This window comes from Rhea americana, unplaced genomic scaffold (assembly GCF_003343005.1).
Source record: "Rhea americana isolate MKP2758 unplaced genomic scaffold, rheAme1 scaffold_261, whole genome shotgun sequence".
NCBI classification, from domain to species: Eukaryota; Metazoa; Chordata; class Aves; order Rheiformes; family Rheidae; genus Rhea; species Rhea americana.
In genome coordinates this window covers 192,196-219,684 of record NW_028186381.1, presented here as the reverse complement: position 1 = coordinate 219,684, position 27,489 = coordinate 192,196, and the positions used below count along the sequence as shown (strand labels likewise).

General features: G+C 49.7%; 2 protein-coding genes across 5 annotated transcripts; both read left to right on the top strand.

Annotated features, from left to right (window-relative positions):
* The first annotated feature begins 184 nt into the window (after window positions 1-184).
* LAD1 (ladinin 1) lies at window positions 185-12,497 on the top strand. The gene is made up of 11 exons (XM_085307698.1): window positions 185-320; window positions 2,593-2,628; window positions 4,101-4,241; window positions 5,475-5,982; window positions 6,605-6,748; window positions 7,468-7,517; window positions 8,453-8,525; window positions 8,938-9,069; window positions 9,472-9,561; window positions 10,869-10,946; window positions 11,341-12,497. The coding sequence occupies exons 1-11, from the start codon at window positions 283-285 to the stop codon at window positions 11,344-11,346; spliced, it is 1,296 nt and encodes a 431-aa protein (XP_085163824.1). The 5' UTR covers window positions 185-282; the 3' UTR covers window positions 11,347-12,497.
* A 614-nt stretch (window positions 12,498-13,111) lies between these two features.
* On the top strand, window positions 13,112-27,219 carry TNNT2 (troponin T2, cardiac type). 4 transcript variants are annotated; one of them, XM_085307667.1, is made up of 16 exons: window positions 13,112-13,218; window positions 15,931-15,978; window positions 17,048-17,058; window positions 17,181-17,198; window positions 17,898-17,927; window positions 18,830-18,886; window positions 19,511-19,543; window positions 20,218-20,253; window positions 21,002-21,023; window positions 22,025-22,085; window positions 22,215-22,331; window positions 22,703-22,780; window positions 23,376-23,486; window positions 24,017-24,126; window positions 24,610-24,700; window positions 25,483-27,219. In XM_085307667.1, the coding sequence occupies exons 2-16, from the start codon at window positions 15,941-15,943 to the stop codon at window positions 25,525-25,527; spliced, it is 858 nt and encodes a 285-aa protein (XP_085163793.1). In that variant the 5' UTR covers window positions 13,112-13,218; window positions 15,931-15,940; the 3' UTR covers window positions 25,528-27,219. The 4 variants fall into 4 exon arrangements, with proteins under 4 accessions (XP_085163793.1, XP_085163790.1, XP_085163789.1 ...); XM_085307664.1 differs by lacking the exons at window positions 13,112-13,218; window positions 15,931-15,978; window positions 17,048-17,058; window positions 17,898-17,927 and having other exon boundaries at window positions 17,174-17,198; XM_085307663.1 differs by lacking the exons at window positions 13,112-13,218; window positions 15,931-15,978; window positions 17,048-17,058; window positions 17,898-17,927 and having other exon boundaries at window positions 17,174-17,198; window positions 20,179-20,253.
* The last annotated feature ends 270 nt before the right edge of the window (window positions 27,220-27,489 follow it).

Here is a 27,489-nt window from a genome sequence, read left to right as displayed (position 1 = left end):
TGCGTGGCAAATCCTGGGCAGGGCGTCTTTTGCCTGGCGCTGCTAGTAGACAAATTACAGCCTTGCCTCTGTCAAGGTAGATAAGAAACCATGTGATGCAGCCTGGTGGTAAATGGGTTGCAGGCAGGGTAAAGGTGCACAGGGGAATAACCTTGTAGGGAGTTCCTGCTTCCTTGGGGTGCAGAGTCTCTGGGTAGTGCAGATCCCTGTGGATTTGTGAGTAAGCTGGTCTTGATGCCTGCACAAGTTTTTGGAGCTCTCTGAAACTCACGGAAAGGAGGAATGTCTTTTAACAGAAGGAACTGGTCTGATCTCTCCAGGTAGGTGCTGCGGTTTAATGCTTAACCTTTTCTACCAACTAGAGGTGGGCTCCAGGCACAGTGAGCCTTGGGCAAGGGAAGGCGGGAGGTGTTGGGAAGGATGAGAACAAGGGACAGCTATGGWGTTGTGGGAAGCTGCTTGCAAAAGCAGAGGTTGTGCTAGTCSCACTGAGTGCTCGTCGCTGCTGGAGTTTCTCATGCATGGGCAAGATCAGAGGCAGTCCTGTTTCTGCTGCCTGAGGAAGCTTTATGCTTATGCCTGCTTAGGAAAAGCACTGTGGAAATGTGTTCTTGCCCCCTGGGTTGGATGTGTTCCTGGTCTTTGGGGCTGGTCCCCCTCTCTCTGGGGTAGGAGAGGCAAGCCAGCTCTCTCTACCTGCATTGTGCCTTCAGGCTTGCTCTCGAGCTGGCTGCAGGGTTTTGTGCTCAGTTTGTGTCTATACAGCCCTCAGTGCTGTGAGTGTGTGGCTTGACTGGGACTGCTCCATGCCTTTCTGGGAAGGTTACAGCCTCTGTCCATCTGATGCTGAGTAAGCCCTGATTCATCTGCAGTCACTGAACAATCCCTGTAGCCACTTGGCATTGACCATTCCATTTGGCTTCTCCTAAAAGGAGATTTTGAGTGACAGAGCTCAGGTCAGAGTCAGGGCAGGTGAGGCTCCTGGGCATTGCTGACTGATTCAGAAGTGTTGGTGGCTGCTAGGAAGCCTCCATGATCTCAGGTTCTTTCCCAATCTGTCGCAGACCCAGGGAAAGTAACTTTGACCTTGGTTCCTGTCTGCACAGACAAGGGATGGTGATTCAAACATAGCCATGTTCTTATACAAAACAAAACCAAAATTATACTTTGAGTGGACACAGTAGCTTAGAATCTGAGTGTCCTGGTCTGGCTGTGAGAAAGGATGGCCATAAGGACCCCCAAAACAGCTGTAGTTTCAGCCAGTTTAATTGCTCATCTCAGTTGTCACTATGCAGGTAAGCCACTCACCATGGTCAGCTAGGAAATGAGAATTAAGTGAGACCATTACACAGAGGCTTCCCAGTTCATACCTTTGCCTTTGTCACAGGCTGGCTGGGAGAAATCCAAAGAGCATCCAAAAGCCTTTCAGATCCATGTTGTCCGAGCCACGCTCTAACCATGGACTTGCCTGAACGCAGGTTGAGCAGGGTCCAGCACTCCGGTTGTTTTACAACCCAGGAAGGCCCTTTCTGTTCTCTCAATAGATGGGACATCATTAACTAAAATGGCATAAATGTCAAACATCTGAGCACTAATAATTAACAGGGCAGGAGAGGACAATGTAGGGGGAGACTTACAAATCTTTTTTCATTAGTGTCTTTAATATTAAAAAAGATAAGACAGTGAAAAATAAATCCCTCTTGGAAAAGAGAAGGGTAACATTGGCAAAACAAATCCATAGCCTAGTGTGTGGATTGCCTRATCATCAATAATGAGAAATTGCATGCCGATAATGCTAGGCTACATGCTACCTCTGAAGAAGCCAAATGAATTCAAGGCAGGAAAACCTCATTTTCATTTTGGAAGAAGCTTATTCAAGCAAAACAAAAAAAAATAATTGGCTCTCACAGAAAACAGAGTGTTAATGCTCTGTACTGTTRTTGTAAGAGACATGCAAACAGCACTTAGTGGAGGCACCTGTATGTGTACATCCACTCATACGTACTAATCCTTCCCAGTGGGAATTTGTGTGTAGCATGATTGCTGCAGTGTGTCTTGCCAGGACATCACAGTGTGCCATGCAAATAAAGCCAAGCCACCTTTCAAATGCAGCTAAGCCATAAATAAATATTTACAGGCTAGGACCCACAGACACAAGCAGCTGTCAACAAAGCCAAAAAGAGCTGAATGAGGAGGTGTCTCCTGGCAGGATGAGAGCACGCCTGGGGTGCTAAAAAAAATCTGCTGACTCCCTCAGGCTCTGAGACAGGTCCTCAGTACAGCCTTCTGCATCATGGTCTCCTCAATGCAAGACCTGATGTTGAGGATCACCCTGGAGACCCTCTGGCAGCCAAGGGTGGTGGATCTGGTTGCTGTTAGGGAGAAAGAGATGCTTGGGTGAATGGCAGTGAAGTGGATGGAGGCTCCCTGGGAAGCAGCAGGAAGGGAAGGGAGGACGCTCGGTGGTATTGTCCTTTCCCTTTTCTGAGGAATCCCCAGATTTGAGCTGAACTTTCAGCTGTGATGTGCAACTTTGCTGCTTTACTTTCTGTTCTGATTTCCTTATCCTTTCACTCTCCCCAACCTCCATAGACCAGGAAGAACAGAAGCCATGAACTGTTGCAGGAGGTAATGTGGTTTAATTTATGACTGAGATTTCATTACACAGTAACTTGTAACCATGCTGCGAGTCACCATATCTGCAGTGACATTAGTGATACTGCGGGCCTGGGCCTGTTCTGACTTTCACGTTCTTAAAAGTCAAATTCAAAGTTTGAGTTTGTATGAAGCTGGAGTGCCAGCTCTGGACCTGAGACAGCATGATGGGTCAAATCCTGTGCTGGAAGGGCCTGTGGTCCAAGAGTTCAGAAGAGGACTCTCTGGTCACTTGGGCTGTTCAAGGTGCTGAGAGCTATGCTGGGACCCCTGCATGTGTTTGCAGTTTGTTCAGGAGTAATGCCATAGACAAATGAATAGCACCTGTTGTGAAAAGCTCAATTTGCTCAGTAAAAACCRTGACCAACACAGTTCATGTACCAGCAGAAAGTGTGGGTGTGCCTTGTGCAGAGAAAAGAAGGGAAAGCTGGTGTTTTCCAAATAACTTTTTCTTTAGTTTGACGTTTTATTCGGGAAAAAATGGTAGTTTGGCTCGTGCAAAACAAAATATTTGAAGATAACTCTTTAAAAATGATGACCAAACCTGTCTTTTTGGTACAAATTGTAATTAAATAGTCTGCTGATTTTGGCTGGGAAGCCACATGGGAARTAAGGGGAGCTCTGGCCATGCCTGTTTCTAGGCAGAGCTCATCGGTGATGCTTACCTTGTTGGCCTCTGATGCTTTTGCATCTGAGGCATTTTACACAGTAAAAAAATTCTGTGTGGCTCTTCCATTAAGAAACTCCAAGAAAACCCCAGAAATACTTCTGCTTCCAGCTGGCACCTCCAGGTGGGATGGCTGGAGCAGAGTGGATGATGGGAATCCAGTGCTGGGAAGAGAAGGGATGATAAGTGCTGAGGAGAGGTCTGTGCCCAGTCATGCCTCACTCAAAGGACCTGCTCTGGAGCCAGGCACTGGGGAACTGCCACTCCTGGCTGAGAAAACACCATTTCTGTGACCCACAGTGGGGTTAAAATCCTCTACTGCTAGCAGTTACCCCTCCAGATCATATGGCTGAGATCTGTGTGATGGCTCTACAGTCCCAGCCTTGCTGAGTTACGGGTTAGGTATCATTCCACAGAAAGGCTTGCTTAATGTAGGGATTCCTTTTAAATGAATGTTCCTTCTAACCGAAGAAATTAGGAATTGTAAAGTCAAGTTCTTGTGTTGGGAAATACCTACCTCATCTGGGTGGAGTGAGGGAGCTTTGCAACACCTGGCTTGCATTGACATGGTAATCTGTCCCTCTTCTCCAGCCCTGGGCAGCACTGCAGCCCTACTAGGGCAGTGTAACCTCCCTCAACACATGACCCCTTGCCTGATAGCGTGCTGCTGCCCAGGATACAACAGTCTCCTTTCTCTGCAATTGCCTGGCATCAGGGTTGCAAGCTCAATATCCAGGACACTGAACCTCACTGTGGTGTTATGCTTCATCCCAAACAGCCTGGCCAGGCAGAGAACCCTTGAGGATGAAGAAGAGCAGCAAAGAGAACGCCGGCGAAGACATCGGAGCTTACTGTCCTCAACATCAGTGGATGAAGACCCTCCTAGCCCTTCAAAMGATGTTAGTCCAACTCCCATCAGGTGTGTGGGTCCTGTTGGCATCAGCCTTGCATGTGATGCTGCATGCATGCAGCTTGCTGTCTTGTTTTTCTTGGTCAAAGTTACTGCAGTCAGCGAGAGTCTATCCTCAGTGTGAATGGGCTGAGTTGTGGGAAGACCAGGGGATCCAAGTAGGCTTTTGGGGCAGACAGATAGACTTCACAGGTAGAACAGAAGAAGAGGAGTATGTTTCTGGTAGGCTCAAGCATGGACCTCACATACAATCACATCTCACACCATGCCAAGGTGAGTCAGTAGTGAGGTTGAGCTCAGGTGTGGTTCTGGCCATGGTAGAGAGGCAGGGTGAGCAGGTAAGAGCAGATGAACTCCAATCTCTGCACAGCAGATGGTATGAGCATGTAATGCCTGGCAGGTTGCCCTCCTGTCTCCTACAAACTTTGCAGTGATGTTACACAACCTGTGCTGAAGTGGGAATGTGACTCAAGGGGTTTCYAATTACGCTCCAAAAGTCTCTTGCTGCAGGGTGCTGGGATTTAGAAGTGTCCTGAGRTCAGGCTCTCCTTACACAGCCTAACACACTCTCCAAATTGACATTGGAAGTATCTGATATTTAGAYGGGTTTTGCCATCCACTGTGAGGACCACGCTCTAGAGATGTTTCTGCAGACCAGATAGAGTTAGATAGGRGTTAGGGGTGGCATGGGTTGGATAGGGGTTAGAGATGGCTGACATGGACAAATGGGGTAGGAGGTATCCCCCTCCCCTGGAGTCAGCCCAGGCCAGCTATGTGGTGATTRCAATGTAGGGATTTGGGGAAGAGATTAATTTTATTGCATCTCCTGCCTAGGTCTTGGAGATTGCATAGATACAGTCTGTGTAGCCCTGAACAAACGAATTATTTGCCCTGTCCCAAGTTCTACGCCTATGTCTGCTGCTTTCCCAGACAATATGCTGCTGCTCTAGGTTGAGGTTGTGGAAAAGCTTAATCCTTGTCTGGAAAAAACAAACAAAAAACCAAAAACAAAACAAAAAAGACTTTTCACTCAGATTTGGAGAGCCTAGTTAGGGTGATGGGCATGACTGTGGCTGCAAGTCCTGGTCTCTCAGGAGTGCTGGGATGACTTCAGAGATGTCTGTGGACCTTTCTGTSTCATGGTGCCTTTCGCTTGGGTTAATCTAACCTGCAGGAAAACAGACYACCCTTTGGCACCCCTGGATGCTGAGGTTTGGTCTGTGCCTTGTCTCTGTTCTCTAGGCCTCAAACCCTGGTGAAAGCAGTGTCTCCGGAAGAAGCAGAAGAACAGAAACTCTCAGAGGTGCTGAAGACTCAAGAGGGAAGGCGGACAAGGCTCCCAGTGGCAATCTCTGAAAAGCTGAGACAGGAGAAAGAACACCGGGAGCCAGGGTCAGGAGTGAGCCATGCAGAGGCAGGGTTGCAGCAGCATGTGGGGCAGGAGAGTGTCCTGGCTGGAGATCAGGGTCAAGATGCAGCCAAGGGTAGAGATGCCTCATCAGGAGACCAGCACCCAGAGCCTGCCTTGGAGAGGAAGGCAGTAGCAAGGGGACAGCTCCAGGACAAAGAGGGACAGGGCACAGGGATGCTGCAGGGGGACCAGAAGAGTGAGGTGGGGGAGCAGCAGCACGAGGCAGTGCAGGAGCAGAGAGGCTTTAGGCTCCGTGAAGTGAAGATCCTGCCTGGAGGAGGAAGCCGCAGCATAGAGGAGAAGATGGTCTCAGTGGTGACCTTGCCTCCTAGCCAGCAGGTGAGCAGGACTCAGAAAGCAGTCAACACTTGTGGCTCCCCATGGCGAATGAACCCTTTCCTGCTTTCCAGCCCTAGCAGGGAGAGAGAACGAGACGACTCTAGTGTGAAGTCCCAGACACTGGAAGGAGAACAGAAAGAAGGAGAGTCCAAAGTACCAAGAAGGAAAATCAATCTGTGGGCTTTTGGGGAATGTGTTCTTGGTATTTGAGCACTGAATGGCTTGAAGGTGTCACGGGCCAAACAGGATCACTACAGGGCAGGGGAAAGGTGTGCATTGCCTGTGTGGATAGTCAGAGTGTGTTTGTCCCTATCTGTCCCCCTACCGTACTTGATCTGGAAGAAAGATGAGCAGTGTCAGTGTCACATTGCCTACCTTCTTTCCCCATTGCATGTGCTATTCAGATGACCTTTTCAGGGAAGCCTCTATCAGTTTTCCTCAGGGTTTGATTGAAGAAGGGTTTGTGGTTTCACATATCAAACTGAAAAAGCCAAGKTTTGGAGGATCAGGATCTCATACTCCTGCTTCCAAACCACTTCCTACCCTGGCTGCTCAGATCACTGCACCTAAACCTGCCTTGAAAACTCTGTGAGAGTACATCACATGTCTTCTTTTTCCTTAGCATCCGCACAGGAGTACTCCAAAGAAAGTAACACAGCTGACTCCCACCCAAGATGAACCTGCAGAAAAGTCAGATGCTTCTCCAACTTACATCACCTATAGTAGCTCCATCAGACGAAGCAGCCCAAGAACTGTGTCCTTCCGGGTAAGAGCTAAAGCAACTGGGGGAAAGACTCCCATTATGTCGGAGAAGGATAGTGGCAGCCTTCAGCTCTTATCAGTAAGGAAGRGTTGCTTTGATCTCTAGCAGAGGTCTTACAGAACTTGTTCCCAAAAGTGAATTCACAGTCCATACTGTACCTGGGCATTGCAGCACTACTTCATTCTTTCCTCTGTTTCCCTTCTTCTTGTCCAGCTCAAATGACTGTGAACAAGATCATGTTCATACACATTGTGCTGCCATGGAAGCTAGTGGGAAATACTGAGAAAACAGGATTCTTCCTATCCTCAGACTTCCCAAAGAATCACAGGAACCATGATCTGCCCTCTGGTGTTTCTATCTTCTCTGAAAATGAAGGATAAAAATAAAATCCATCATTCCTCCTGTTCCTTGTTACATCCCTGAGAATATCTTCAGTTTGAGTCAAACGAAAGGTTGCTGGAATTAACTACTTGGAGAGGCTGGGAAGAACAACAGTGTTGTTGAGATCCTCTCTTTTATGGCTTAACTGACTTTTGTGGTACTTTTTTGAGCATAAAACTCTTAGCACCACGAAATATTTTCAGTCTGGACAGCTTTAATATGAGTTTTGGTGTGAATGAAAATGGAGCTTGTCTGGAAATACAGGAGCTGTCGCACTTTCTCCCGTATTTTTCTCTGTGACCAAGAACTGCTTCAGTATCTCCTTTCCTTGTGTCTTCTAGGTGATCTCAAGAAAAGAGAGAGAAGAAAACCAAAGCCCTCTCACAAGGAGGTCAGCACCTCTGTTCAAACTGCTCTGGCTTTCCTGGGGTAGAGATTGTCTTCCCTTGTTTTCAAAGGGAGGAGACAGGAATGGGACTGTGTACCATCCTAATGAGTGCCCCAGAGAAGGTCTACTGAACATCGGCCACTGTGGTGCCTGGCTGACTGGGCAATGATGCTTGGTGTGAAAACAAAGCACAGACCAATGTCCATCATACAGACTGCAACGATAGAGGAACCCCCAGCTTGTACTTGAGGTCTTTTGGTTGATATAGTTTCTGATCGGTGCTTCCATCTGCACTGTTAGGAGCAATTGAGTGCTGAGAGCAGTGCAGCACCACAACAGGGTCCCATCCTTGCAGATATTTAAAACTCAACTGTACAAGGCCCAGAGCAACCTGATCTGGCTTTGAAATTGGCCATGTATTGAGCAGGAAGTTGGACCAGACAATTTGGAGGCTGTTTCACAGCCTTTCTCTGGAGCCCAGATCAAGTGACTCTCCACATCTCTGTGGTAAAGTTTGAACTGCTGGCTTAAAACTTCTTGAAGAACTGAGGGTTCAAGTCTGAATGCTGTGAGTAAGTAGAATGCTCTCCCCCATTTCAAAGCGTATGGCAAGTGAGCAAGCCTTTACTGGCTGCGAGCAAAACTCTCCAGACTTGTGTGAGATTGAGGATACAGCTCAGACTCRATGATGGTGAAGACTGGGGAGCTAAAAACTGTTTTGGAGTACAGTGTGGGTCCTAGTAAGGTGATGAGACCCACAGATCTATGTCACTGACAGGAAAGGAGCTGCCTTGGCTCACTTGGGAAATGTGCACACGATGAGAGCCTGGGTTAGACTAGGTCTCCTCTTGACAAGTTGAGTCCCCCAGGACCATGGGCTGAGTCACAGGGGATCTTTGGGGCTATATTTAACTCTCTCCCCTCTTTTTTTTTTCCAGTGCAAGTCTGAGGATCCCAGGAAGCAGCACCACTATTGAAGAGAAACTGGAAAAATACACCTCAGCTGTGCAGGTACCGAAAAYTCTCCTTAGAATTGGACTGACACTGGAGGGATGAATGAGGAGAGGSAGAAGGGTTTCCTGGAGCTGACAGGGTAAAGAGAGAGCTGAGGAAAAGAACCAGRGTTAATGGAGCTGAGTAAAACTGTCCCAGCCAAAAAAAAGAAATCTGCCTCAGAGTTTTAGGAGAAGTAGGCAGATATCACTTGGAAAGCATGGTGAGGATGCTGAGTTGCCCTGCTGCGGGGAGCAGCGGGCAATCGCACGAATATGCTGATGTGCAGAAAGGACCCTCCACGCTACCCCAAAAGGCTTGGGGAGTGAGTGAGATGTAGGACTTTGCTTTTTGACAGGAGAATGAGGCTCCTCAGGGGAGACTGCCTGGGTGCAGCACAACTTCTGCTAACATCCATCTCTCCTGCTAGCGATCGGAGCTGGTGAAATCTTCTCTGCCTGTTCAGAAGAGCCTCATGCTATCCTCAGAAGGGGTGGCCAGCAAGCGCAACTTCTTTGAGATGACTGCACCTACCAAGGCTGAGCCCCTTGCTGTCAGGAAGGTAAGGTCGGGAGCTGGCCTGAGTGAGGACCTTCCTGCAGGGTCCTATGTCATGGCAAGCACTGGCTCTTTGGGTGAATCCTCCCATTTGGATACTGAATGCACAGTTCAGCAGGCTGCTGTTCAGGGCTGTCCAGATGCAGCCAGAGATGGGAGTTAGGAGCCTTTTGCACAGCACTGGAGAGAGTTGGGCTCAGGCAATGCCACTGAAACTGCATTTTGGCAGCATATGGGTTAGTGCCAATGTGCTGGTATTTGAGAAGCTAGGATCTAGCCAAGGTGTAGGCTGGTCTTTGCCTGTTGCAGTTTTGCTCAGATTCCCTGTGCCCTGGTCATTGTCCTGGGCTATGTTCATGCAAAGGGAGACCTAGTGCTRTAACCGTGATTCCTCTCTGTGCCACAGGACAACCTGAAGATCCCGGGATCGGTGACATCCCGCATTAATCTGTGGATCAGCCGAACTCAGGAGCCCAGCAAGGAGGAAAAGAGCAAGGTACCAGCTTGTGCTGACATCTTGGGGTAGAGCCCTGCAGGACAGGTCACTGWGTCTGGGAGCAGTGGAGACAGTGCAGACCATGGGAAAGCTGGCCTGGTTAGACTGCCCAGTCATCCTCATTAAAAGGTTTGAGAGGAGCTTTACCAGGGTCACAGCCTACTCCTTAGASCATGACAGCTTCTGCCCGTTACTCAGCGGGCTGATGTGTTGTAAGACCACCACAGGCAGATGTCAGGGCTCTGTTTGYTGCTTTTTCTGATCCTAAGCCACGGTTGCCTGAGGCAGCTATCCCCAGTCCTTGGTAGAGTAAGGARGGAGCATGCCATGGTCCAGGTACCACCTATGTTCATCTCCTAGGGGCTGGGGAAGGCAGCGGGGCCCAGCTCTGCCACGAGCAGGAGAGATTACCCCAGTGAGACCCCTACTCTGCTGGTGACTGGAAGACTAGCTCCAATCTGGAGACCCCTGGAACTGAGGGAGATGAGCTGTATGTTTTGCACTTTGGTACTGGGCTCAGCAAGACCCAGAAACTTGTATGTGCATTGAGAGGCCCTCCTGTGTGAGGGGCCTGCAAAATGATCTGCAGAGCCTCCCTGTGCAGATCCCAGCCCCCAAAAGTAGTGTGTCCAGCATCCAGAGGGTGAAAAGTGTTCAWCTGAGAGGAGTCAGTGCTGCTAAGGTTGTTCCAGGCATACAGACTCTCAGTGTGAGGGAGGCAGGAGAACCTTTGGACTCAAGGTAATTTTCTGTACTTGGAAAKGAGATTCAGCATGGGCTCTAGGACTCGCAGCACAGGGCCGAGCTCACCCCTTACAAAGATACGGTGTTTTTGCCACTCATTGTAGCACAGAGTGTCCTACAGGCATCTGGGTACTGATTCCAGGAGGGGCAGCTCCAGCCCAGCCCTGCAAGTTGTGAAGGCAAGCCCAGGCACCCCTAGTATTGAACTGCAGAGATTAGGACTGCACAAGCGTGTCCATACTAGGAGGCTCTGGTGGCTCTGTGTCTRCTAGGAAATTGTTCATTCCCAAGGACACTCCTGGGTAAAGCTTGCATCTCTTTTATGGGTTTTTCCTACAATAATGCCCTGCCACCATTCATCTCTGTGGATTGGGGCTGTGCTTTGGTTTTGAGGAAACAGATCTACCAGGAGCAGGAGCTCAAGGCTGGCTGACTTTATGTGGAGCATATATGCTTCAAGGGATGCAGAGGTCCAGAGGTCTGGTTCAGGTCAGACTAAGGCAATTCTGCATATGATGCATAGTAAAAACCACTTGTGCTACTTATGACTCTCCTATTTGCAGGATGCCAGGAAAATAAACAGCCTGACAAAGTTTGATGTCTGGGTAAAGCAACCAAGAGACTCCTCTGGGGCCAACAAGGTACACATGAAACCGCTCTGAAAGCTCATGCATCCATCGAGCTCAGCCAGGACCTGCTCACCAGTGCATAACCTGCAGGGCAGGCATAGCAGTACTGAGCTCACCTGGGTACAGGAGGGAGAGGGGTTGTGTTGGATGATGTGACTCAGCATATCTAGGACCCCATGTCTCACGGGAGAGTCAGCAGAAGGAGGGGGAACTGCTGGCAGCTCTAAGGGTGAGAAGGGGTGTCTGGTCTGGGAGAGAAAGGGAAATGGCATGTGCTGTGATTTAAGGGATGCCTGTCTACCCCAGTTCTTGTTTGGGGTGTATACACTCCTAGTTAAAGCAGCTGCATTTGGGGAATTGAAGCTTCAGGCCCAGGCTCACTGGTTTTTTTTGGTTTCTTTTCCAGCTGTAACAATATAAGATGATCTGGGAAAATGTCTTTTGCTCTGAAGAACAAAGCTTGGCCCTGCCTAATCATCCAGCAGCCCACTGCCATGAGAGTCCCCTGTATACCATGGGTGGGGTGGATCCCAGGGGTGGCCAGGGTCCCCTGCTTGTGGGCTGGAAAGGAAGAAGGCTAGAAGACTATTCCTGTGCCCCCAATCTTCACTCACTCTCTGTCTGGGAGTATCCAGGCCTTGAGCTCCCTTACAGATGCRGAAGGCAGAGTCCTGTCTCATTTCCCCAAAACACTTTGGTGTTTGGCTCCTGCTCCTTGAGTATGTCCTGTAACTGGGTTTGCAAAGTGTGAACTATGTGTCTCCCTTGCAGCTAGGTCATGATGGTTGGTGAGAGGCTGCCTAGCCAGGGGAGTAACAGCTGCCTGTCTGCAGTCTGTGTTGATTCCTACTGCCTGTCCCTTCACAGTGGCAGGCTCATGTGGGCTGTGGTGGGGGGGAATAGCCAGATGAAACCTCCCTCCCAAGCTGTGGCTGCTAGAGAGGACACAGCCACAGAYGAATGCTGTTGGTAAAGTTGCAAATGCAGGGATTATTTTGGAGATGCCTYGTGGAGGAATGGTAGACCGAAGGCCCTGGTGCTTCCCTCCAGCAGCAGTTCAGCAGGAGAGGGAGGCTTGCCCTCCTCCATCCTACCCCTTTTGTTCCCTTCCCCCTACAAGCAGTGAACCCYTTCACTTAGTGTTACAGGGAGGATGGAATGGCCACGACCCTATTTACGGGTCCTGCCCTGGGCCTGGTCTGGTACAGGGCCCCTTCAAAGCTCAGCCTCCCTCTTGCCACTGCTCATGAACCATTTCTCCTTGGCTACAGAGACCCAAAGTTGCCCAGTTTCTGCTTCTGTACTCTCTGGCCTGCCTGGGACACCCACCTTCAGGGAATACGAGGTGCTCTCTTGAGGCCAGCTTTAGGATGCTATGAGGAGCCCATGAAATGATGCTCAGGTCCTTGTGAGGAGGCCAGGCCATGGGCTGGGGCATTGCCTCTAACAACCTCTGCAGTGTCTGAACTCAGTGTGGGACTCTACTGCTCACCCTAAATCTGATCTTGCTTGTTCAGCTTTGGAGGGGATGTGATTTTCTTCATTCCATTTTTTTTCCTAATAAAGAAGACTTTTTAAGATGTTCCTGGTTGGTGTGCTCCAGGTCTGGGAACAGGAGTGGTTTGCTTCCCTTCCTCTAGCAAGAAGTAAGGGTAAAAACCACCCGTGTTGGTTTCAGTGCTGTGCAGAACAAGCAGCAGTAGGACGTCTCAGTGGTCCATCTGGCAAAACCAAAACAAATGTGTCCTGAGGGCTCCTGAGCAAACTAGCCTGGCTGAGCATTCAGCTTTATGTGACCCATGCCATCATGTTACAGCTTCCCGGGCCCAGTGTGGATGCTGAGTGAGCCCGGGTCTGGAGTTAGCTGGTGGCTGGGCAGTGGCAGAGGGTCCAGACCTCCACTTGTGGGAATGCTCACTTATCAGCATCTCCGGCCCTAGAAAGTGACAGCTGGCTGGCTTGTGTCAGCCCTTCAGGCACTTGTGTATCTCAGTCTGGCGGGTTTAAAATAGCAAATCTCTGAGGCCACACAATAGCTTGGGCTTATATGGGCTCCTGGGGGGGAAGAGGGAGCTGCGGAGGGGGCCATGGCTRTGGCTGCCAAAATAGCAGCTCACAAGTGTTGCATTCCTCACTGGGCGCCGGGCGCATTCCTCCYGGCGCTGCCCGCCTGGGGGTGGGCTCTGGAGCCCCCTTAAAGCCTCCTGCCTCCAAAGAGCATTTCTCAGACGCCTGCCAGCTTCCACTGGGCTCCGTGGGATCTCACCTGCACCCTGTGGGAGAGGTAAGGTGCCAGGCTCGGGAAGAGTGTCTACTCGTGCCAAAAGATGCTCAGTCTCTGCTATAAAAGTGCAGTCATTAAACACCTGGAAGGGATTTGGCTTGGAGTTACTGGCCCTGTTCAGCTGCTTCCACTTTGATGACTGTCTTTCTGCCACAAAGGCATTCCTCCAGATAAAGCATCAGGATCCTCTTCAGTGAGTTTGTGTTTGCAATGTATCTGGCTCCATTTGAGTTACCCCTGGTTCATGCCAAGGTGACTGAGAAGAATCCTGGCTGCTGTGGTTCTGGAGTCACCTGATAAAGCTCCCTATTCCCTGTGTCTTTGGGTGGGATAAGATGGATGTGATGACTGTGTCAGCGACTGGTGGCCAATCTGGCCCTTGGCTCTCTGGYAGCCAGCAGGGAGTATTAGAGGTAGGAAGCTCACGTGCATGACTTGCCTTGACCATGCATGAAAGCGAACAGTGAGGAGACCAGCATTGGAGCAAATGCTGTGACACTAGAGTTCARGATCTGAGGAGCCTGGAGGAAAGTAGGGACTGTGCACTGTGGAGGGTTAACTCATCCCCAGAGGTTTGAGCAGCCAGCCCTGTGCTAGCAGAGCGGGGGATTTGGAGGAGGAGGAGGAATATTTGCATTATTTAACCCACAGCTGATAATGAGAGATTACTTGCCATCAGTAACGTTTGCTCTGTAACTCTGTAACGTATCTGCTCAGGTCTCTTACTTCCTTCAGAACAAGTTTTCAAAGCTTTAATCAAAAGATTTAGCCTGTTTCTAGATGGATAAATAATTTTTAGAGCCACTTTCCAGTATAACATTAGTTTTTCTCATGTATCTCCTTAACAGTCCTGTTTTTGCTGCTGTTTATCAATAATTGCTCTGTGGGGATCTGGTGATACATGAAAGGGGATGTGAAGGGAAGTGTAGAAACATATTTTCACAAATGCGTGTTTGTACTAGGCTGGTTAGGAGGTCTGCAGTGTTTCTCCATTCTTGTGGCCTGACAGAATCATATCAAGTCTTAGACGCTTAGGACTAAGACTCAGATCTGTTACAGGGAAGGGAAAGCCTGGAGCAATGACGAGAATGAATCCTGACATCATTTGTCTCCAGAAAACATTGTCTGAGTCATTGCTCTGAAGTGAGATTTGACAGAGCTCTATGAGCTACACAGTGTGCAAAGGCACTTACATTGTAATGCATCTTTTCTGCGCCCGTGGAYTCCTGTTGTGGATTCAGGCAGTCAGCATCTTTAGTAAGTGATCATAAAGCCTGTCCCACCTATCATGAGTAATAAATGCTGAACAGATGTAGCCAGGACCAGTTGCTCCCAGACATCTGATAAGAGGAGATGCGAAGCGGAGCTRCTCTGGTAACAGGTGGTTTAGCACATGGAAGTTATTTCTAGAACTGCCTTAAACTGTCCTGCTGCATCTCAACTTTGCCTAGGTTTGGCATGAATGCAAGCAGTGGTGAGACTGTGCAGAGGCTCTGGTCAATACTCAGAAATGGTCTGCTGAGCCAACAACCGGAAGCTGATGGGATGGTTGGCCTGCACAAAGCTGGTGATGCAGCATCAGGGGGAACTTGGACAGAGATGGGATGATGAGCAGAAATGATGTTGAAGTCCACCTGAACATGGCTGGGAAGGACACAGAGGTGCTGGGAAGAGGAACATTGTCATTTCTACCTTTCTAGTTACACTCCTCAAAAAAATTATTAGCCCTACTGCTAGATCAGGCTGTGAGTGACTCCCACTTCAGCTAAATCTGGAGTGATTTAACAGTGTCTGTTAAATCAGCTTCTGTTACGAGCACTGTCTCTTTTCCTATATATTTTGTGATGCTTTTGCAAGATTTAGTAAATGCCATGCTGGATCCTAGGATTTGGAAAGAATTAAATTCTGAATAGGTTAAGGTGTGCCCTTGCTTAATGCAAAGCCCAGATGGAATGGAGGGGAGAGGATTTAAGGTGATTGAGATCTTACTAAAAGATGTAACTGTCATTTCTGTGACAGTTTGTGGCTGAGGAGCCTGCAAGGTGCTTTTCTGTCCTTGCATAAGAGGAAGCAAAGGTATGGGAGGAAGTCATAACTAATCCACTGTCCTTCAGCAGCTCAGCATCAGAGCCAAAAACAGGRTAACGATGCTACTGCAGAGTCCAGGTCGCTCTTTCCAGAGCTCTCTCTGCTCTCAAAGGGCTGGACTGGGAGGTTTCACTGAGATCTCATGTTGTTGCTTTTGCAGGCCTGTAAATYTGAGATAACAGGATGTCCCTGCAATCTCTGTATCCTAACAAAGCTAAGAATAGCCAGGAAGCAAAACAAGCTGAACTTTATAATTGAGTTCTTTTCCCATGCCCTGAGCAAATATAACACCCTGAGATCACTCTGGCGAGGGGTGCTACGTGTCCTGGACATGGCTCCTGACCAGAGTTATCAGTGTTGTATGAGGCTGTGCCTAATCTCCTGGTTCTTATTTGAGGTAAGCTGTGATCCTGGGACAGGAGGGAAGGGAAAGGGGGCCTTATCTCAGTTGAAATACTGCAGCACCCAGCCTGGCTGGGGATAGCTCACAGYTGGCAGTGGGAAATACTTTGGAGAGGCACAGCATCTCTGTGTTTATGTCTCAGCTGCTGAAGGACAGGCTGTGATTGTCCTTATCTCAGCTCCTAACACTCACTCTTTCCAATCTGCCTTGAATTCTGCTAGATAACCAAGCATGTCGGATTCTGAAGAGATTGTCGAAGAATATGAACAGTAAGTGCTGCATTTTTAAACACTTTTTTTCCCTCTCTTCCTTATTTCTGTCTTTCCGCAGGGTTGCAGCATTCCTTGTAGGTGCTGTTCATGGTGCATCAGCTCTGGTTGTTACTCCACACCACTTGGAGCAGGCATCCATGGTGAAAGCACTTGGAGAGCCTTTCCTGTGCCTTTCTGCACCACTGCCACAATAGTGTTGAGATGCACAGCAGTGGCAAGGCTGTTTTGCATTAGGATCTGTACGAACACATACATGGCAAGGGGACAGTCCTTGCACTAAAAATGATGCCATCTAAATTGGTGATACAAAGCTGGGAAAAGGACAGGTTTATCAAACTGCTGCTGATGGGTGTCCTAGTGCCACCCCAGAGCATCCCGTCATGAGGCCTGAGTTTGAGAACAGTGAGGGCTGCTGGGTAGAGGAAGCTGGGTGGGGGCTGCTGGGACATAAAGCATGAGAACGCACTGCATGCACCTGGGGCAGAAGGAGCTCCATATCTGAGCTATGTGGCTATAGGGGCCAGCCTGAACAAAGCTCCTGGTTTTCTCATCTGCCAGCCCCAAAAGTAGATTTGAATCCTTTGCTTGCATTTGGATGCCCCCATTGCCTCCTATATCTCAGTAGTGGGTCTGTCCCTTATGTCTTGTATTCCTGTGCGCACCCAAGGACGGACTGTGCAACTCACCCAAAGTCAGGAAAGGAGTCTGGGGCAAAGGTAGGACATGAGATACCTGTGTCCAGAGTTGCAGTCCATGGTCACTTGATCTTCTCAGCAAGTTAATGCTGCAAAACAGTGTTGTGCTCTGACCAGTGTAGAAGYGTAAGTTGAGTACTTCAGCTCCTAACATCCTAGCCTGCAGGATGATCTAGGTCTTTTCATGTCCCCACTGGCACATTACTGTATGCAACACACCAATCTGCCACATTTTCATTGCCTGTTTCTGTGAAAAAGGGGAGCCACCCTTGAGGGAATTCAAATTTGGACTACTGATTGACATGTTCATCTCATTGCAGCTGATCAATTTAACTCAGTGGATCAATTTAACTTTGCATCATGCTTTGCAGGGAGCAGGAAGGTAAGAGGATGTGGAGCATCTGCAGCCACATGGAGACTGAAACCGAGAAACGATCAGAGCAACTTCAATAACTAGCACATTCTTTCCCTTCTCTCTCCCCTGCGCATATGTGCTCTGTGAAGAGGAATACRTCGAAGAAGGTAGGTGTTTCACTGGCAGTTACAAGGACCAAGAGACTGTTGCTGTTGATTCAGTCTTTTGCTTGAGTGGTTTGTAGTGGTAAGTTGCTTGCCTGCAATGGGTAAATCATGACCAGAAAAGGCCTATGAAACCATGCTCCAGATAGTTCCCACTGATGTTTCAGGTGGAGAAAAACTAGCTCTAATTTTTCTCAGGACCTATTTTATCAGAGAGAGGCCTTGACTCAAAACCCAGATCTGAACAGGGAAGGGGAGGCGGGAGGAAATGCTGGACTCAGATTTTTGCTGCTCGTTCCTAAATGCAGCCTGATGAAAGCACAGTAACACACCTAAAGCTGGAGCATCAGCTGAATTTATATTAATTATGTCGGAGCACACACTTCCAACTGCTTCAGTCTGATGAAGAAGCAAACCTCACTGTGCTTTCAGCAGCTATGGGACTTCAGCTGGGCTGTGCACGCTGGGCTGAGGTTGCATTGTAGGCCTTGCTGAGGAAASCTCTTACTGCTTCAGAGCCCTGCAAGATGGCCTGGGCTACTGCACAGCAAAATATCCTGAATATTAAAAGCAAAAAAGCAGCACAAGAGAAAAATCAATGCAGTACTAGAGTCCTCATCTAACTGCACACCATTGCGAGACCCCACAGCTTTATGGCATCTGACTAACTTCACTTATTTTTTTCACTCCTCCCTGGCTGAGAAGAGGAAGAATGGATAGAGGAAGAAGACGGTAGTTATTACACCTTTCTTTACTTCATTTCTCTGCTGATGTTACAAATATGTTGTGGGTTGTTGTGTCTTTTTGCCTTTCCCTGGTTGGGAAATGGTTTTCTTTCATTCTTCCACTTCTCTGTGTTGCTTGTTGTGTTCCCCCCTTCATGCAGTGCTGTGCTATGCATATCTGCTTCAGTTTCTGTGGTTTCTACTTTTCATTCATGGAGCAAACGTGCCCATGGTTTATTGCCTTCTTTCTTTTTCTTTCTCTTGGGCTATGGGACCACAAATTCTTCAGGGCCTTCCAGGACCTGGGAGTCCCAGCATTGCTCTGATTCTGATGGATGACTCTTGTGGGGATACTGCTCCCTCCAGTGGAAAAGATGCTCCACTGGCATCATAAATAAGACAGAGCAGCTGAAGGCACCTTCTGTAATGTCAYCTGGGCTTGTTCTTTACTGGGAGCAATAGAAATCACTCCTAGCCTGCCCTGGGGTCTAAGAAAGAGGGTATTTTGACTTAGTATCTCTGTATAGTGCGGATTTCTGCAAGAGTAGTCCTGGACGGTGTCTGGTCCTTTCATTCTGCATTGCCTGAGAGTGTGGCAGTGCAGAGGCTCACATATGATAGGAGAGGGAATGAGGGACTAACCAGGAGGTGAATATAAATTCTTTTTTTTCCCTACCTAAGCAGACAGACCAGCCCATGAGTTAGCTTTCCTTTGCTTTCTGAACTGCCTTTTTTTTTTTTTTTTTTTTTTTTTTTTTTTTTTTTTCTCCTATGGTTACCTCTCCTTCTGAGCCTCTCTCCTGGTTTTGCTGTGGTTGGCTCAGTGCAGCAGGCTGTCCTGTTATTTGGGTCTGTAGGGAGTCAGAGGGAGCTCCAGCTGTTGGACTCACACTGCCTGTTATCCCACAGATCAGGAAGAACAGGTAGAAGAAGTCGAAGAGGAAAATGAAGAAACCAAGGAAGAAGGTATGTGGTGGCCTCATTATTGAGCTTCCATAACTCAGCTGGCTCCAGCCAYCTGCTCTGCTTTGGTGGGGTGCTGGCTCTCCCTCTTGTGCTGCAGAGCATGGGGTGAGATGCTCCAGTGTTGCTTGTGACAGCAAGTCAACATCAGACCCAGCTTCGCTTTCCCCCTTATCTGTGGCTTTCCRTAAATGGGTGACAAAGCTGAGCTGCCCTTTCCTGATCTTACCACATGCTGAGACCCTTGGGTGTGCAAGCATGAGGATAACAGTGTTTTCTGCTTGTTGTTAACCTGTTTCCAAAACAGTCGTGTCCAGCACACTGAAATAATGCCAAAAAAAGAGTTCCACCAAGAGGTCCATTTTGCCTCAAAGTGAGGAATCCACTGGATGGTGTCATGCCTTGATGTGTCTAACCATCCAAAGAGTTTTGGACTTCATGAGGCTTATTTGGGGTAGTCTGGATTGTCTGATATACATTCTTGAATGGAAAATTCTGATGGAGTATTGGATCAGATCTGAGCTGTGGGGAAGGCAAGATGCTGGGACCTCTCCATGCTGGATGGGGATGTGGTTTTACTTGCCTGTGGATGCTATGATTGTATTCTCCCTGTTGCTTTTGAAACAGAACAAGAAGATGAAAATAAAGCACCAGGAGAAGGTAAAGCAGGATAGAGAAAGGATCATTTTTGGCCAGTTCAGTCCTGATCCCAAACCCACAAGATGCTAGCCCCTTATCATGGGGATTTTCAGTGTCAAATCGAGCTGCTGCTGACAATAGAGAACCTGAGGTAAATGCAGTACAGCTGTCCTTGGCTCCTTCCTCTGCTGGTGCTGAAAGGCAGCAGGAGGCCTGCAGGAGGCAAATGTGAGAGTTTTGGGCTGCCTAGGTAAGAAATTCACCAAAAATAAAGAAGGAAAGGGCAGTACTCCTACTTTCCCAGCATGAGTTTTTGCAAGGTGCATCTATTTTCCTTCTGGAGAGGATTTAGGGTGCTCTCAGCCTGTTTGGGGGACAATAACGTATGTAAGGGATCTRCTCTAGCTCCGCTCATCCTGGAGCCCCTCAGCCCTCTTGCCCAGCTTCCTCAGGGCCTTGCTGAGGCCAGCTCTGCCCTTGCACCTTGGTTTGTGGTCCTGGCACCTGGATTGCCTCCCACCGCAGCCATGCAGATCYGCTCCAAGGCCCTGGGTTCCTTGATGGGTTTTCCAACGGGTATACGCATGGTCATGGGGCAGAGGGGAACAGCCTAGCTGAACCACACTGCTTCCCTGCTCGGGCTGGATGGACAGCAGTACTGGACCCCTGGAGCCAGAGCATCATGCTTTCCACAGGTGGAGAGGGGGACAGAGAGCAGGAGCCTGGGGAAGGTAAAGTATCCACCCTCATTCCTCTGGAGAGTAGTGGGGAGAGGGAGTGTCTCTACACCTGTGTAAGGGGGTACCTGCCACTGCCAGGCTCCCCATCCATCACGTAGGTCCTCTTTTTGGTCTGGCACCTCCCCTAGTGGGCAGCTGAGGAAGAAGAGCTCAGCTGGAACAGGGAAGGCGCAGCCAAACACAGGCTGGTGTCACTGTTGCCTTCCTGCCTGGGGCTGATCCCTGAGAGATCACGAGTCGCAGGGTCACTGGGGTTTTCACTTGCAGTGGGGACAGCCATGTCCATGCAAGGAGGCTGGAAGAGAAACCAAGCAAGCCACTGGCATGCTGGGATGCTCACACACATTGCCTCGAGCTGGGTCTGTGCTAGCTTACCCAGATGGAGCAGGCAGTCAAGAATCTGAACAAGAATGGACGCAGCTTGCGGGATTCTGCTGCCAGGTGGAATGGGTCCTGTTTATCATGTGCCCTGCAACATTGCCTATTCTTAGGAGAGAGGATGCTCTGAATACCCCTCAGCTCAGTGGGGATCATCAGTGGGTGTCTCAGAATTTGGCATGTTTCTCATAGCTGGATACTCTGTACATGCCTCTCCACTGGAGGACAATCTGTCACACAGCCTGTGCTGCCGGGAGAGAGGTAGCTTGGCTCAGTTTTATGGACTTTGGGTTGAGATGTGAAAGCAAATGCCTCTGTTCTACTAATGCTCTCTTTTTGTCTGGTTCCTGTGGACTTGCAGGTGAATTGAAGCCAAAGCCCAAGTAAGTGTTGGTACATTTTCTGTGGTTCCAAGTATGAATTATGAATTGTCTGGTGCCAGGCTAGGAGCTCTGTGTGATGTGCATGTAGCTGAGATCTGTGGGATATTGAGGCCTCAGAAGCACGAAAGTAGAGAGGAACTGGGTCATAGGTAGAAAAAGGAAGAAGAACAGATAGGCAAACAGAGAATATGAAAGGAATCCTGAGAATGTATCACAACTGGCACCTTTGAAGTATTTTGTGTGTTTCTTGGAGGAGGTGCAGCGATCGTCTGACTCTGCAGCTGGAAAACACTTGTGTGCTCCTCTCTGCAGCCTGGGGTACTTAGTCCTCAGTATAGCCAAGGTCTTTCCTCCCCATTATACTCCCAGCCATAGTTGCAGTGGGGTAGGGCTTTGCAGAAGAACCAGCATCCCTGAAACAGGATCATGTGGCTGAAGGAAAGAAGCCATGAGACATTCCTAGGAACCTAAGATGTCCTCACAGAGCATCTGGATGCTGCAGTTTGGGAAGCAGATCTGTCCTCAACTGTGATCTCATACCCTGGTGTCTTTATGTGCCCCTGCTGTGGATCTCCTGCCCTCCCTCAATCCCATAGGAGATGAGAGGATGGGTACCAGTGCTGTGTGTCAGGTTATGCTGGAGCACAGAATTCCTCCACACTCTTTTGGGTAAACAATATGGGTGGCTGCCAGCCCGGGGGGGCCTAGCAAAGAGATACGGCCAACAAACTTGTCCGCTGCTTGCGGAGTTATTCCAGCTATGTTATTCCATGCACTTGGAGTGCTTCCCAGGAATGACAGAGGTCTTCTTCTTAGGCTATCTAGCTGGCAGCCTCTAGGTAGCAGCATTATACTTCACTGTCCTCAAAATATGTTCATTCTTCATCTCTGGGGGCAGTGAAGCTCAGAGATCTAGGCTAGTTGAATCAGTGTACACATGAAAGGTCCATCCTGCCCCAGGTCATCTGGCTCACTGTCCTCCTGCTAACCTTCGATTGCAGGCTTTTCATGCCAAACCTGGTGCCCCCTAAAATCCCAGATGGGGAGAGAGTGGATTTTGACGTGAGTAGTATGCCCATGGGGTGTTCCTCTCTTATCCTTCCTCCACACTGTGCCCAGCAGCTCTTGCAGCTCCTGGAGGGTATTATTCATGTGAATATCACAACCACTACTTTCCTCTGTCTGTTACAGGATATCCACCGCAAGCGCATGGAGAAGGACCTGAATGAACTGCAGGCCCTCATTGAAGCCCACTTTGAGAGTAGGAAGAAGGAGGAAGAGGAGCTAATCTCCCTCAAAGATAGGATTGTATGTTTGCAGCTCTGTACCTTTATTACTATTGTCACCCACTCCCCAGTGGGCAAAGAGGCATGATTGCTTCCCCACAGTCCCTAGAGCAAGACCTGAGGCATCCTATGACCCTGCAAGAGATGACCTGAGGTCTGAGCCAGATCTTTGTGTTTCAGTGCCAGGAATGTCCCTTGTCTGGCTAATGCAATGCTGCAGGCCTACCCTAGAGGCACCTTCCATGGTGGACTGCAGTCCATGCACTCCCCTGGAAGAAGTGGAAGCAGGAGATCTGCCCTTGGGGCTCACAGATCCCTGGCTTTTGGGGTCAGAGATATATTCCTAGGGACAAAGAGGATGTAAATTCACTGGCATGCCCTCTGCTTCCACAGGAACAACGACGAGCAGAAAGAGCCGAGCAGCAGCGGATTCGCAGTGAGAGGGAGAAGGAGCGTCAAGCCCGCATGGCTGTGAGTTTCTCTCCTGGGGCCAGGGAGGATTGACTGCACCCCTGRGGCTGGTGTTGCCCTTCACCAGCCCTCTCTGGAGCAGCTGTCATTCCCTATTCCTGTGCTGTGGCAATGCTGTCTTGTTGAGCATCTCAGTGCATCCAACCCTGCTGCRGGAGCTCCTCCAGCATCCCTAGGGCTTGGCCTGGCAAGCCACTTTGCATAGCCATGACCTGTGCTGAGGAGAGTGGGATTGTGTAAGTGGCCATAAGGGAGACTGAAATCCACTGCAGAAACAGCAGCTGTGTGTCAGCATCCCTCTGAGTCAGGAGATCAGGAGTGGGGTCACACACGGGCTGCTCCAGCTGCAGCAGTAATCTCTAACCATGGGAATGGGCTGCTCAGCTTGGGGAGTGGYGTTCTGTAGTTTTGGTCAGTGTTATTAGTCTGCCAGCACACGCAGCCTGCTCAAGCCTTCCTCTCCACAGCTGGCCTCATAGCACAAGCACAGCCCTGGAGCACACAGGAGCATAAGCTGTCAGGTTGCATGCAAGCCAGTACCCCTGTCTGTGAGGTCTCTGCCCATCCTCTCCTAATCCACCTCTAACCTTGGCAGGAAGAGAAAGCTCGCAAAGAGGAAGAGGAGGCCAGAAAGAGGGCTGAAGAAGAAGCCCGGAAGAAGAAAGCTTTCTCCAACATGCTACATTTCGGAGGCTACATGCAGAAGGTTTGATTCTGCCCTGGGGGGCTTTACATGAAGCTGCTGGTGTCCTCAGGAAGGGTTTAACTGTGGGCTGGCCACACTTGTTCAGCTCTTCCACTCCTGGTGGATCGTGGTTTCTATAAGCTGAAGAAGGCAAACTACTGCAGTGAGGTCACAGCAGTGGACAGAAGGCCTAATTGAGTTTMGCGCTCTGCTTTGCAGATGCCAGCCAAACCCACACACTGGGGGAGTCCAGCTTTGCCCCCAGAGGTAGGGAAGAGGTGCAAAGGGGCAGGAGAAAGCAGGAGTAGGCAGAAAAGTAACTTAAGGGCCAGATGTGTTGTGAGGGGTTGTCTTGTCCAGTGTTGCCAAAATTTCCTTGAAGAATTCATTTGCTTCTTGTGTCCCAAAAGCAGAGGGCACTGGAGGCCAAAGCAAGGGATGGGCTTTGGGGTAGGGCCAGGGATGGGCAGGGGGAGCTGGGGCCAGGCAAGGAGGGAGAAGGAATGACTAGACAGATTTTCTTCCTTGTGATCAGCTGATGGTTTCTTCAGACAGAGAAAAAGGGTGGGAAGAAGCAAACAGAGCGGGAGAAGAAGAAGAAGATCCTCAGTGARCGTCGGAAGCCCCTGAACATTGACCACCTCAATGAAGACAAGCTAAGGTGAGGATGAGCTGCAGGAGGGGCATCCAAGACAAGGCCCACCTGCTCCAACTTCCACCTCTTGGAGCGCCACCCAAGCGCATGGGTGTGCTGTCATGGACTCTCAGTTTGGACCACAGGGCTATAACACAGCTGAGCGATGGGCCACAAAATCCCAAGTGAGGCATCAGCACCCATGGCTCTGCAGGGCTACATATGCTGGGCTGCTGCTGATAGTCCTGGCCATCAGAGGGAGCCACATCACATGCGTGGGACGTGCATGTCCTGACCTCACCCATGGCTCAGCACACGCGTGGCACTGGCATTACCTCTTGCCAACACCTCCCTGGCTGGTCAAGGAGCCTGCAAAAAGACCTGTCCTGGGGGAGGAGGCTAGATGGTTCATGCCATGCAAGGAGTGGCATCCCTACCCTGTCCTCCTACAGTGACCTACTATGTGCCATGTCCCTTTTTTGCACTCATACCAGCCAGCTCTTCCCACAGAGAAAAGGCTAAGGAGCTGTGGCAAAACATCCGTGATCTGGAGGCGGAGAAATTTGACCTGCAGGAAAAGTTCAAGCGGCAGAAATATGAGGTGAGCTGCAAAGCCATCCCTGAGCTTGCCCTTTCAATGCCTGTCTCATCCATCTGTTTGCTTTCCTATTTGGGAGATGAAGTGGGTCATTTGGCTGATGGTGCTGTCACAGAAAAGCTACCTGCATTAGAAAAAAGGGCCTGTTCTTTCCTTCAGAAGGGGTAGAAAATGCCTCAGAGGCTCTGCACCATCAAGAAGTGAGACACCTTGGCCTCTCTTTTGGACATAACCCAGGATCGAACTCAGTCTTCCCAAAATTCCACCTCAGCAGTTGCCAACCATGTGCCTCCACGTCCTGGCAAGGCTGATCACAAAGCTAGGAAATGCTGGAGGATGTCTGGGAGTCTTGGGGGTGAGGAAATAACCTCCATTCAACCCCTGCCCTGTAAAGCCAGGGCTCACAGCTTCTGAGATGGGCTGCATGGTGGCCTGGTGGGTTCTCAGCTCCTGGGGATACATGCCCTCACRCTGTGATGGGCTTCCCACTGCATTGATACACTGTACTGCATTTACCTTAAATAAGCAGTACTGTAGTGGTCTAGTAGTCTAGTACTCAGCTCTGCCTCAGCTTCATGTATGGCAGTGCCTGAGGCTTCACATYCTGGCTTTGACCCAGCAGTAGTGGATGGGGCTTGTGGCTGCCCATGCTAAACCCTATGCAGCCAAACAAGAACTGCTAGGGAAAGGAAAGAGCAGTGGTCCACCTTCACCCCAGTCCCTGTCCCCAGCTGGACATGAGGCATCCTGCCAGGTTTCACCATCCACCTGTGTTTCTCTTGCAGATCAATGTTCTCCGAAACCGTGTTAATGATCACCAGAAGGTGTAAGTAACTGGGCAGGCCAAGCATCCTTCCTCCCTTCTTCCTGCCCTTCCAGGTGCCCTACTGTGCTTGTCACAAGTCCCTCCCTGTCTTTCTCCTAGTGTCTATCACTCTAGCAGACCCTTCTGCTTTTCTTTCTGCTCCTGCCAGTGGTCCCACTGGTATCTGCTGTTCATGGACCTGCAGGTCTGGTCCAGCAGCCTTGGTCTATGCTGCTCTGCTCCCTTTGAGGCATCCATTGCCTCCCACCTCCAACAGCTTCTCCCTCCAGGTTTTGGTTAGGGATGAATCCCATGCAGAGACCTCTGTCTCTGCAGGAAGCTCTGGTATGGAGCCTCGTGTCCTTTAGGGGACTTGCTAGCCTGCACCAGTCCCTGGTGGCTCTGCCCAGTGTCTAGAGAAGACACTGGAGAGCCTACCTTGTATGGGAAGGGAAATCTCTTGGGCTGTTGGAGCAGCACAGCTCTGCAAGGAGAGGGAGCCTGTCTCTGTGTCCCTTGCATAGGATTTGGGGGCCTTCATAGCACTCTCAGGGCAGAGGCATGTCAGTCTCAGCATCCCCTTACCCTCGGGAACACCATGCTGCTCTCACAACCTCATCCTGCCCTGTCCTCTCAGATGACATGTGCTTAGTCTGCACTGTTTGCCAGTTAGCRGTTTCCCTCCTGCTTACACCAAGTCTCTCTTCTTTTCTACCCTAACATGGCCTGTTCCTGCAGTAAAGGGTGAGTACAGGCAACTTCTGAGTGCTGTGTTTCTCCCACTRCAAGTGAGCTGCATGGACACACAGGGCTAAAATGAATTTAGAAGTAGGTCTGAGGGGAGGAGGCARTCCTGGTGATCAGCAGGTAGAGCATTTTATCTTGGGATAAAATGTCTGGCCAGAAAYGTTCTTTACCAACCATCTGAGCCACCTCCTCCTCCTCTCTGCTGATCTGTGTGCAGAGAACCAGCTGTTCCGCTGATGCTGGTTAAGCAGAGTCGTGCAGTGGGCAGTGCGTCTTGGCTAACACACTCTCACAGCTTCYGGTTCTTGAGAGAGAGATTGTGCAGTTGTTGTTATCTCTATGTAGCCAAAGATCTAAATCCTTCATTTCTTCTCTGAACAATCCTTAAGAGGGAGGAACATGGGAAGGGTATCAGGGATATTTAGAAATACCTGGTGAAATGCATGAGCTTGCTCTCATACAGTCCCAGAGCACAGTCCGATCTGGGTCCTAAGGCCTGACCTGAGGAAGATGCTACTGAAGACCTCCTTCTCTGATAGGCAGTGAGCATCAACCAAAGAAGACTGGTCCCATGATACCCTTTGCAGGGACTCYAGTTCTTCTCAGATGGAGCCTACCTCTTCTCTCCTTTCACATTCACTAATGCCTTTCTGCACATGCCTTTCTGCTTCCCTTCCAGGTCAAAGGCTGCCCGTGGGAAGACCATGGTGGGTGGCCGGTGGAAATAGATGACTTAGAAGGCAAAGGTGAGGCTCAGCCATGGAGAGGCATATTGCCTTTTGGTCAACCAGCTGGTTTCCCTAGGTCATGGAGCCTGCCTCTGTCTCTCCCCGGCCGTAAAACTGCATAGTGCTTACAAGGACCTTGCTGCAGGTGCACCACTGTSTATGGTCCTTTGTGAGGTGTTGTTTCTCATTTCCACACCCCTAGATGATGTTGTGTCTGTAAATAAAGAAGAATGGTGAGGGGGTATTGTCTCCATGTTCAAGCTCTGAGTGTAGAGGAAACAGGCATCAGACAGTCCTAGCAGCGCTCTACTGAGCAAGCACAATTTCAGACCCGCCCTCCCCCCCCCCCAGTGCTGGAGTACAAGGACATTCAGTGACCATTGGAGCATTTCAGCAGACTTCCTGAGTAACATGTCCCCTTGCCTTGCAGCCTCTCACATCTGAATTTCTTGGGAGGTTTCTGTAACAGACCTCAGTGGTCTGACCTGCTTGTTCTGCGGCAGTCTGGGGTA